Source organism: Pleurodeles waltl, chromosome 9 (assembly GCF_031143425.1).
Source record: "Pleurodeles waltl isolate 20211129_DDA chromosome 9, aPleWal1.hap1.20221129, whole genome shotgun sequence".
In the NCBI taxonomy this organism is placed as follows: domain Eukaryota; kingdom Metazoa; phylum Chordata; class Amphibia; order Caudata; family Salamandridae; genus Pleurodeles; species Pleurodeles waltl.
The window spans coordinates 62,862,619-62,874,832 of record NC_090448.1 but is presented as its reverse complement, the minus strand read 5'-3'; the positions used below and the strand labels follow the sequence as shown (position 1 = coordinate 62,874,832).

The 12,214-nt window shown below is 43.3% G+C and overlaps 1 protein-coding gene across 1 annotated transcript in view; it reads right to left on the bottom strand.

Moving 5' to 3' along the window:
- Window positions 1-8,228: 8,228 nt before the first annotated feature.
- The window catches only part of CCDC174 (coiled-coil domain containing 174), a 53,272-nt gene continuing 49,286 nt past the window's right edge, over window positions 8,229-12,214 (bottom strand). The window contains exon 11 of the mRNA XM_069206300.1: window positions 8,229-8,697. Coding sequence (XP_069062401.1) covers window positions 8,429-8,697 — 269 coding nt within the window. The 3' untranslated portion in view covers window positions 8,229-8,428. The remainder of the gene's footprint in view (window positions 8,698-12,214) is intronic.

The following is a 12,214-nucleotide window of genomic DNA, read 5'->3' as shown; positions in this document are numbered from 1 at the left end:
CATCAAGACTCACTCTCATTTCATCAGTCCATAAAACCTTAGAAAAATCAGTCTTGAGATATTTCTTGGCCCAGTCTTGACGTTTCAGCTTGTGTGTCTTGTTCAGTGGTGGTTGTCTTTCAGCCTTTCTTACCTTGGCCATGTCTCTGAGTATTGCACACCTTGTGCTTTTGGGCACTCCAGTGATGTTGCAGCTCTGAAATATGGCCAAACTGGTGGCAAGTGGCATCATGGCAGCTGCACGCTTGACTTTTCTCAGTTCATGGGCAGTAATTTTTGCGCCTTGGTTTTTCCACACGCTTCTTGCGACCCTGTTGACTATTTTGAATGAAACGCTTGATTGTTCGATGATCACGCTTCAGAAGCTTTGCAATTTTAAGAGTGCTGCATCCCTCTGCAAGATATCTCACTATTTTTTACTTTTCTGAGCCTGTCAAGTCCTTCTTTTGACCCATTTTGCCAAAGGAAAGGAAGTTGCCTAATAATTATGCACACCTGATATAGGGTGTTGATGTCATTAGACCACACCCCTTCTCATTACAGAGATGCACATCACCTAATATGCTTAATTGGTAGTAGGCTTTCGAGCCTATACAGCTTGGAGTAAGACAACATGCATAAAGAGGATGATGTGGTCAAAATACTCATTTGCCTAATAATTCTGCACTCCCTGTATAAAGATGGCAATGTTTAAATATGTCTAGACTTATTTAAACATTGCAGTTAAGTAATGTTGCCTTTTTAAAAATGCAATAACATGCTTCTGCTTAAAGCAAAGGCCTGTTATCTGTATAATGCTGCTTTTGGCTAGAGTCTGCCTCCCCACCCTCGGGATCACTTGAGGTCCCCCTAGGGGGGCCCGCCCCCCAGTTTGAAGACCTTGCTATAGGGTGAGTTTGCTCAAATACACAGTCAGAGCCTATCAATGCCAGTTTTTGTGTATATAGCCTTTCCACCCTTTTTTGACACATGATCTTCTGGTGGGTCATGACATGGGTCACATATGCAGTTTAGAGTCACATATACAGCTGGTGGCCAGCAACACATTTTAGTTGCAGCCAAGGCACGTACCGTAGTGAGTTTTGTGTCTGTATGTCCTCTATATGCAATATAGACCCATGTATCAGCTGAGAGGGAAAGCTGTAGTATTAATTCCCCAAATGTTTTTGTATTTTTTGAGTATACTCAAACACTGCAAATCTACACAGTACCTCTTACCCTGCCTCAAATTTGTTGACCTTCAGGAAATCAACCAGCCAGTTCATCACCATCTCTGAAAAGGTATCACAGAAGTGAGATGCTCATAGCTTATCAGTATCCACGCCAAGGCTAAGGCATGTACCTAGCCTGCTAGCAGCACCTGCGGCACAGGCCATCCATCTTGTTCACATTGAGATGGGAATCCCTGCCCCACTGTTACTGGTAGCTTGTAGGAGGTCACCTCAATGTCTGCTTTCTTTACCATTGACTGAAAATCGACCTGCTGTGGCCCTTAAGTCTTCGCCCTACAGATCCTGGTACCATGCAAGACCTCCCATCTACCTAAAGTTCATTATCCAACCACAAACCCTTGGCCTACAAGGCATCACTCCTCACATCCTCTGCCTCAGAGTGGACTCCAAAGGTTCATATACTGGCTGGATCAAAAGCTGAGGTTTGTAGTGGTTGCACACCTTAACCTCTGGCTGGACTTTATGGACTTTTGTACTTGGTGGTTCAGAGGCTGAGGTTGGCAGTGGTTGCATATCCTCTGCCTCTGTGTGGACTCAATAGATTTTTCTACTTGATGGCTTAAAAGTCAAGGTTTCCAGTGGGCTGCATACACTTCATGTCTAGGTGGATTCCACTGTTTCATGTATGTGGTAGTTTGTACATGCTTCACCTCTGGGTGAACTCCAGACTCATATAGTACAGCATTTTAGCCTGCTGCTGAGGGCTATAACAGTTGTTAATGGCCCTGAGCCTAAGTTATAGGCTCGAGTTTCAAGCAATGGCCTGTGACAGAGATGGCTTTAAACAACTGGCACAGCCCAGGACAGATGGCTATATGGCTATCAGAACATTCCACATACTGGGGATAGAATGTTCAAAATGAGAAGGGAGAAACAGAGAGACAAACATTGGAATGTTGGAGCAGAAAGTTTATAACAGCCATTATTAGCCTTGAGCCACTTGATTGTCTTCCATGGAGTGCCCAACATTCCAATTTTCTAATAGGTTGTTTAGAAGTCAAGGTTTCCGGTGGGTTGCACATCCTCCCCTTCTCGATGGACTAAACTGACTCAAAAACATGGTGGTTCAGAAACCACAGTTTGCGGACGGCTGCGCATCATCTGCCTGTGTGTGGACTTTATAGACTCATACGTGGAGGTTTAGAAGTTAAGCCTTCCAGTGGGTTGCACATCCTCTGCAATGGGTGGACTCCTTAGATTCTTATTCTGGGAGGTTGAGAAAGTCTTCTGGGGGTGGCACAAGTGGCTTTTTGCTGCAGACACAGATGTATACTTCAGTCTATTGAAATATTCTGTTATTGTCAATTGTATTCCTGCTGAGGTGATGTTCTTCATGGCAGTTCCAGCAGTCTGAACCCAGGGGTGCACATACTGCTTCCGGTTTGACTCTGCATCGCTTTTAAGCCTCCCACACCACCAAAGCTTCTGGGTGATGCCGCATCTCCGACTTTGATGAGTTTGTAACTACTCCTGAACGTGCATTATGCTATGGGGGATTCTACAGAATCGTAAACACTTACAGTTTTTTTGGAAATACATTGCTTCCCTGCACTTCTGCTAGAACTCTTCAACTGGTATATGCAAGTGGTCTGAAATTACACCTTACTGTGGACTGAACTGTGCCACATTATTAGACTTCACAGACCCTTAGAGTGATATTTACAAACATGCCAACATTTTAGAAGAGGAAAATAGGAGCAAAAAAATAATAATAACCAGGAGAATATATTTCTCCCATTGTCCTGAATCAGGTCTATTATCATGTAAGGGACTTGCAAGTTTGATGCTGCAGGTTCGGATATCAGAAGTGCAAATTTTGTTTTTTCCCCTTAACTGCAGCGAGCAGGAGAAAGCAGTATGGCAGGTACAGAGAGCATGACAAAAATGCACTGGACTGCAGGGGCAGGTTACTGCCAGTGCATACTCCAAGTCTCACTAGACCAGTCCCTGTACGCATGAACCTACCGAGGAATTGGGTTTCTGCATGCAGGAATCAGGAGGCGGGAGACGAGCCTTGAAATTGGCTGTCTGTCTCTCACTTGAATCAGGAGGACTGGCAAGTATTTCTTCCATTATTTACTGACGTTTCATGTAACGCACAGCAGTGAGGGAAGTTGCTGCTTTGCAAGAAAGGGGGACAGCAGAAATGCACCATCGCTGCCACGATACTGCACCCTTCCGGCTGCCTAGAGCCAAGGCAAGCAACCTTGTGTCCTATTTCAAGCGTGCCTGTGTTGTGGTCAAAATAGTTTTTGTGCAGGAAGGGATACCTTCCAGCACAAAAATGACCCTTTGAGGTTTATTTTTCTTTATAGACGAGCTGCAGATTGCAGCACACACGCAAAGAGGAAGTAATGAGGGGAAATAAATATATTTCTGCTTGTGACGTCAGCCTCACATATGTGCACCATTATGATGGAAACCCATGTCTACTGACTTTAGTAAATATGAATTTGTATCAAAATGCAAGCATGGACACAGGGGACCCCATGTTACTATCTCCATGTATGTCAGAGCTTTTTCACTGACTTTTATTACTTTTTTATTTATTGATTTATTTACTATGCCACACAAATTGAGCTTAGTAAATATCAAAATAGATTTTTAAGCCAGATATCTGCCAGAAAAATGTGACACCATCCCAACGAAAAATATTAGTAAAATCTGGGCCTTTGTGGCCAGGATGCTCCCCTTCCCCAACTCTAGTTCTTTCCTTACTACTGACCCTGACTGTTATTTATTTTCTTACTTAAACCCAATGCAGACCCTGACATCAACCATAAACCTGTGCCTGTCTCAAATCCTAACTCCTCACACTTAACCTAACCCTACCCTGTAAAGGGCATTAACCCGAATCCTACCCTTGACCTAAGCCAAACCTTACAGTTTTCAGATTCTTTGGTTCACCTTAATGGTAATAAAACATGTTATACTAACTTTTTGAATGTTGATTTTTTTTCTGCAGGATTCTGTGCTAAGGCCTTCACTGTCAGACCTTGTTCTCCAGAAAGTGTGTTAGCCTGCTACAAGTCTTTCCGACTTCAACGCCTCGAATTCCATAGGAAAAGAGTTGTGTGAGTTTGTTTTATGGACACCTACTGTAATTATGCATGCAATCGCTGTAAATATCTACGGATTTATTTGCTGCAAAATACTTGAAACAGTAATGTTACAAATACCGCCCTCAGCCGCCAGTGACGAACTCAAGTCACCTCAAGTGTTATTTAACTCGTACTATACTTTGCTGCCATCTAATGGTCATATGACAGATCTGCGAAATGTGAAGTTAGCATCAAGCATAAGTGACTCGCGGGTTTCTTCATAAAGGATGACTTGAAGAGAGAGGTGCGCGCTGTTTTTTAAACGGATTCACCTTAATTTATGCTGAACGGTATTTAATAACAATTGGCGTACTTTTATAGTAAATGACATTAGCTACATTGTCTCTAGAAGACGTTTAACGATATTTAACACATCAACCGAGCTCATGTTATCACGACATGAGAACCGAGAGGACGAAGGCCCGGATATATCTGTATATCTCGAAGGGCGAGGCCACGCCCAGATGGTGATTGTCCGGGGTATTGTTAGGGTGTCGGACAAAGCTGGTTGATTCCCACTCGAATGTTTTCTCATATGTAAAACGGACCCTCGTACTCTGCTGCGGGTGGGAAGATGTACCAAAGAGGCCTTAGCAAGGGGTGAGATTAAAGTCCTCTGAGTGAAGCGAAATCCCACTCTTAATGTTTGAAAAAGAACTAATAGCAATATCTCACTCAGACAGCTGTGCCATCAAGCCAGACTTAAAAAACTCTGGAAACAAAATTTTTGCTACTGAAATTAATCGTCTTTAAAAATAGAAATAGCTGAAATATACAGCCAGGAGTGTTGTGTCTGTGTTCCCCTAGACCCCAGAATTGAATTGGGGTAGGCGGGAACTCCCAATAATATAATTTCTGCTGTAAACACTGATCTCTGTACTGTATGTATTAAACCAATCAATTAACTTACAGGCTCTGTGTAGTCATCAAAACCTTTCTCCAAATAGGGCGTGCCTGCATGGGTATTTGACCAAGTCTATCCAAGTGACTTTGGAACACTCTGTGATGAATGAGGCTTCCGAAATGTGTAGTTCAACAGTACGCATGGAGAGAAACTGTAATAAACTATATATAGCAGCTCTGCAATGGAAGGAATAGCTTGGAAGAAGGCATAAACACAGTGTTAATATGCTACTGATGTATGCAAGTAGAAGGTATTATTCAATTTCCATTGTTCCCTGAAAACGAGAGCTAAGTTTGCAGGATAGGAATCGATGGTGATGACCTGAGCATTATGATGTCTTTTCTCATAGGACTGTGCACTATAATAGAACCAGATGTTGGTGGGCTGACATATGTGAATGAAGACATTTGGTTACATCAGTAGCATTTGGACTCATTCTAGTTAAATATATTTCAGACTGACCAGACATTGACAAACATGGAAACAGCAGCATGGGTGCTAGAAACATGCTCCTATGGCAGAACGGAGGCACGATGAAACTTATATCCTAAAGGCTTCTAGAGGAGGAGGCAATACTCTTGGGGATAATGAAAGAATTCCTCCACCAATCAGTCAAACCTAACTACATAGGTCATCATATGGATAGCATAGCTTGTATTTCCTGCCAGGACAGGAATGTCCCCTGCATGTTAAACGGGAATGTACTCTCGTCCTGACTGCATGTGAAGTTGGTAACTTGACTGTCTCTGCCATCACAGTAACTTAGAGTGCACGCAGAGGCCTAGGCTTGTCCCTGGTAGGGTGAGGTCCAGAACCTGCCCTTTCTTCAGGAGTGCCCCCATACATGCCCTCGAGGATGGCATAGGTCCACACAAGCCCACTCTGTTCCAAGTTCTGCTGGACCAAGGAAGGAAGTTCTCCGCGGAGTGCTCAAACAACTGATGTGTGATCAGCCATGAAAGCCTGTCTCCTAGAGATGAAAACTCCTAAAATTAAAACAAGGCTGGAGCAACAAAAGCTGTTTGACATTTCTACTAGCCAAGTAAATACTGCTATGTTATTAGCCTTCAGTATTAGTTCGTGCCTCAAACTACAATGCCCGAGAACAATTTCAAACAATAATCTACTAGCTACATCTTACAATGAGAGTCCATTTCAGAACCTCTTTAATAATCCATCACGTATGCAGCATCCTGATTGGAAACAGAAGCCACAGCTCACCCCACACTTGATTATTTTGCAAAAACATCCACAGGAGGCAACAATTTACTAAAGCAGTCTCCTGCACTCATGATAAAGGACAGTCATAAGCAGCTTCAAGGACACCGGCACAAAGTCAACTACACATCTCTAGGAAATCTCTGACAAACTCAAAGATGCTCTAACTCTTGGCAAAAACAATCCCACTGTCCCCAAGCTTCAACACGCTCTGAATTGTCAAAAAATTAAACATATAAATCCAAAATAAAATCCCGAAAAAGGTATTTTTAGTTTTAAAAAAAAACACAAAAAAACAGTTGAAGGATCAGAGGTTGAGTGATGGATCCTTGCTCCACAGTATGGAAACATGCTTTGGCTCCTTCCTTAAAGTGACTGTCTCTAAATATTCATTCATAGGACTTCTGGCCACCTCTCCACATCATCCATAAGTCCTTTTAGCGAGAACGGAATAAAAGGTGTGTGCAAGTGTTAAAGAGGGATCAATCCAGTTAAACCCAGTTCCTGTTAATTATGATTGCTGATTTAAAAGAAATAACGAAGACAAATAGTTTGCCTTCAGAAAGGTATTACTGGTTGAACATTCCTGTTAATTGGAAATGCTGGTTCATAAAAATAAAGAAGACAAAATGTATCTTCAGATAGATAACGTGAAACTTATTATGAGTGTTTCCAAGATCAGGTATTTGTATAAATGGAATATATTAATGTAGTTCCCATGAGACATCCCTACCCACTAGCATGTTTTCTGAACCAGGGATCATCATTCTATTAACTGTTTGTATTTGTGATTGTTTCTTTTGTACAGAGCTCACTAGGAGTGTGTCATTTGAGAAGGGGTGAGGTTATAATGCCATAAACAAACACAATTAGAGGAACAAAAGTAGGGAATAGGACAAACATACATGGTAACTTGGAGAAGGATGGCAGTGGATAATACTGAAAGCGGACTATACATTATAATGGTTCAAGAACCAGCACGTTACACGAATTCCAGACTTTATAGCCTCGAAGCTGGATAAGCGCTTGGGCAAGCCGGACTCATGCAGCCAAAGACCCAGTAAGAAAATGCCCCATACAAACTTATATTTCTAATTGATACAACTAAAGTGCCTCACTGGTTAATTTCAGGCCTGGCTATGTAGTGGACTGCATACTATAATACTCTGGACGCATAATAATGTGAAAGATGCTTTACAGTTCTTTGCCAAAAATGCAATTAGTCCTGCACGGCTATAGTTAATATCTTACCATATACTTAGCAACAGTCTTTCAAACGTTGAGGAGATAAAAATGCAGCCCCTGACAAGTTTTAAGCTTTACTAAAACAGAGGGATTGGCTGTGTCATTCCACACCATCGTTGCCTATTCTGAACATTCAAATTCAGTGTTTCCATAGAGTGAGCTGATAACACATTCATCGTAGAGGAACTGGTTGTGAATATAACAGTAAGCAACAAAGCTATCCCACTGTAAGACGAGAAAGATAAAGCAGCAATGCACGTGCAAACAGTTTGTTACTCGTGGCGCCCTGCTCCACATGTACTAGATATCCCTTCAATCTGAAGGAAAACAGACCTATGGTGCACATGCTCCATTCAACAGAATGGCAATTCATACCTGCTTTAACAAAATTATATCCTAAGTCAGTTCAGTAATGCTCAAATATTACAATATACTTAATATTTCACTTTCGTTTTGTTGAAAATCTGTTTCACTGAAAATGATTTAAAAGTACTACCACCGTGCTCAAAAAAGGAAGACAAAATGAAGTCATTTTTCAATAATTTAGTTATGCGACAATCTGGAGGTGAAGTTGCCAGTGTTTGGGGGTGACAAACATACAAGTTTCTAAACAAGTCTTTCCCTTGGGCTGGAGCATTTCTTTGAGAAACCTCTTCTTCAGGGTTCCTCAAGCTCCTATTGCCTGGAGAAGGCACTGCAGGCCCAGGATCCCTTTAAACGAGGGATGCTCAGGTCACGCGTCGGTAGAAGGAAAGCAGGTCATCTAGTTTGGAGGTTGTGGGGCTCGGGGCAGACTGTGTAAAGCTCTGGGAGCTCTGTGCTGGTTGACGGTGCTGTCCTGAGGGCCCCCCAGGACTCCCCTGGTGTTTCCAGCCCTGGTGCTGGAAGCTGCCAGCTCTCCTCTGATTGGTGGCGTAACTTGAAGGTGGCGCAAACTCAGCGTCTCGTTCATCCCTGGGATCCGGACGGGACTTGGACAATTTTCCAAAAGTGAATTCTAGAAAATAATGAAAACGTGAACCAACAGTACTTCATTCACAGGAATTTCCTTGAATTTAAAAATTGGTATAAAAAACAGTTGATAGGGGAAAGCACAAAAAAATAATTGATAATTACTTACACTTGTAGAACATAAAAAGGGGGAGTCAAATTCAACATCAAACATGGTTGTTTTAACTAATCAGTCTGAACCACTAAGTAGGTTACATAGCCTCACCTTCAGACAAATCAGAGCGGTAGGTCAGACCCAGCTCACAGCGCAAAGCCAGCCATTCCCGAGGAAGCCTTGATATACTGGTTTTCATCCCTCCAGGTGGCAAGGGTTTATGTGGAAGTGGTCTTTGAAGAGGGGTGAAGGAAAATGGACAAAGCCTAGTATCAGCTGCCCATTAGGTGACTGCCCAACACCCCCTTTTTTCTCTACCTCCTTAATAAGATGCACTATATCTGCCTTTCGCAAAGGATGTCAACTCATCAGCACCCAATGCCTTTCTACAATGACACTCGGTTTGTCCACTTTAACTGGATGGGATGCATTTAAAATGTAATACGGATTTACAGTGTGCCAACCTGAACTACAGATGCAAGTGCAGTGGTAAGAAATAGAAGGTGGTGGTCAGGTGTCAAACAGGACTACTTCACCAGGTGCAACTGACTCATGGCAACTGCAATAGACCTCAGAAGAGAAAGAGCCATGTCTTTCTCGTAGGACCCAGTCTCTCTTCAAAGGATGTATTCAGGCTAAGTGATATAAATGCAAGGATCATCCGATTTCCTTACTAAATGGGGTCCACATGTTATACTTACGTAGTCACTAAAGGCTTCTCAATTTGCTGATTTTTCGGTTTCGTATAGGACAATAGTGAAATATGCAATTTGTCAACCATGTTAAATGAATCTACTGTGAAGGCTAGAAGATGATCAGCTGTGACATTAATATTCAAAACCACAGAATATTTGCATCACTCGATTTCATTACTGCATCATCATCGAAGAGGAGACAGCGACCATACAATACAGGAGGTAGAGAGGGAGAATGCGAAGTGTGACTTGTGCATGTACGACACTGAAAACGATTCTTCAGATACTAAGATGTATTCTTACAATGGTCAAACCCTTAGGAGCAGTCCTGATCCAACCGCCCAGCTCCCATTCTCTTCTGTACTGACCAGTAACATTCTACTTCAGGGCGTCGTACAATCTGTGAATTAACTCATTCTAAGATCTGAACATTCCATGCCTTAAAGCTAACTATTGGAGAACATCCTAGAAAACATAACCTGCTTGCTGTACAATATAACTTAGAATACATAACATTAAAAAAGTACAAACCCAACAAAGTGCTGTTTGCCGGTAGCAGTTGGTTGCCTGGCTGGTCCCAGTGTTATGTCGTCTGCACATGACTACGATGACGTGTTTGTGAGTCTGCTGGTGCATTTGTGCCTGCACGTACATCTTAGTGTCTAGGTGTGTGTATGTCTGTCTGTACATGATTGAGCGTGTTTCTCTACCTTTTTGTCAATCTGTTTGTCAATATTTTTTAGTTACAGCTAGCAAGTAGCTTAAGGTTTAGTGTGAGAACTGCTGCAGTCCCATAATCTAAAATGCACCCTCCCTTTTCCTTCACAACTCACTCACCATCTCCACCAAGTACAGCTGTGTGAGGGGGGATGTATGCTACAGGAAAGCAGGGTGATGGGCTAATATCATTGCTATGGAGATAAAAATGGCATCCGAGGCGTGCACTGAGTCAGTTTCATCGATGAGCTTTGTTTTTCTGGATCCCAGGACAGCTTGCAAGACAAGTACCCCTTTTGTTGAAGGACCTGCACGTGTCAACTAGAGGAAGAAATGAGGTCCGCACTTATAGATGTCAAAATCCCAGAAGTGCCCGACATTATAATAAACTATATAAACGTCAAGGTCCAGTATAGAGATCTTCTCCGGTATGTAATGCAAGGCGTTTTTCCCAAACCCCAGCTCACGCTTGAGTCCTAGGGGCTAGCGGGTACCAGCTCCTACAATGTGTGGCCACACTCTGCCATCCTAATGGGTGAACTATTTTAGAATTCCGTGCTTCTCTATGAGGAAGGCATTCTGAAAACATTCCATGACAAAAGCAGGAGATGACTAATGCTGCTGGGACAGAGGGGCCAATGGTGAGTTAGAACACCTGGCAAGTGATGGGTGGAAAGAAAAAGAAACAGTTGAGGGGAAAGCATGGGAAAGGAGGGGGAGTGGGAAAGTACAAGGTAAGACTAGACAAGACCATGAAATGCTCAGGGTAGTAAGGTAAAAGAATACAGAGAGCGGAGGGGTAGGGAATGGAGAACACACGGTGGAAGACAAAAACAAGGAGGTATAAAAGGGAACGTGAGAGAGAAGTGGAGAACGGAGGAGACTCTGAGCAGGCAAACCAGGGGCAGCAGAAACTTGAGTCCGCTCCTGCTGAGACAACTATAGATGAGGTGGTGTGGTGGCTTCAGGATGGGGGACAAAGAGAGTAACTTGTTCAGGAGAAGGGAAGAATATCTGTTCTGCTTGCTCGAACTCCCAAACTGGCTGGGGAGGGTGCAATCCCAGCCTCTCCTGCTCCATGTCTGGCGGTCCCAGATCCATGGGCATTCTGCAGGCAACTAACTATCCGCCTTCTCTCTTACCTCCCACCAGTCTATGGCAGTCCGGCACGCATAGCGAGCATGGTGACTGTAACTTTACCTTCGTTGCAGGTGCTGAGGCCTGGGCAGTCTGGTCAGAGAGGCACTGGTCTGAGCCATGCCCCTGCAGACTCAGGTTGCAGAAGCATCAATCCGAGACCTCACTGGGATGCAGTAGGTGAAAGATGCTGTGGGTTCTTCTGGCGGGACCATGTTTTTGCATGCAGAAGTGGGCTGCAGGGGAATCTCAGGGCTTAGTGGGCAAGAGTTGCTATGGGTGTGTGAGTGTTTCAGCAGCAGCCTGCTCTTACTGCTATGCAGCCATGCCCGTATGCAGAAATGTTGTTCTTGCACATGTCCAGCACTGTCTGCTGTACCACCCAGCACAGAGACAAGCTGTCGAAAATTCCCTCTCTCATCAGCAATCAGTAATTCAACAATTGTTTTATATGGGTAGACAAACTGCAGGCTTTTCTATTGAATGATAACCAGCCATCAGCAACGCAAATTGTGCTCATGGCAGGAACAAAGTCACAATAAAGGAGTAAAAAAACCAAAGGGAAGACATTAACCGGACAGTAAGAGGCTCTACATCACCAAGGGAGGCAGATGTAGTGGCATGGGGACACCTATCATACACTGACAGCAGGGTTATCAGCAACACAATCATAAATGCAGACAATACCACTGAAGCTAGCTGCAGCCTTTACATTCTGCTACCCAACGCCTATGTGGAATTGTAATCACTGCAGCAGTGCTCTAGGGCGAAACAACAGAGGAGTGACTCTTTGAAGCCTACCTCACCAGGCTAAGTAGCTTTCAAATGTGTGGTGTGTAGTGACCTGATGAGCACTTTAC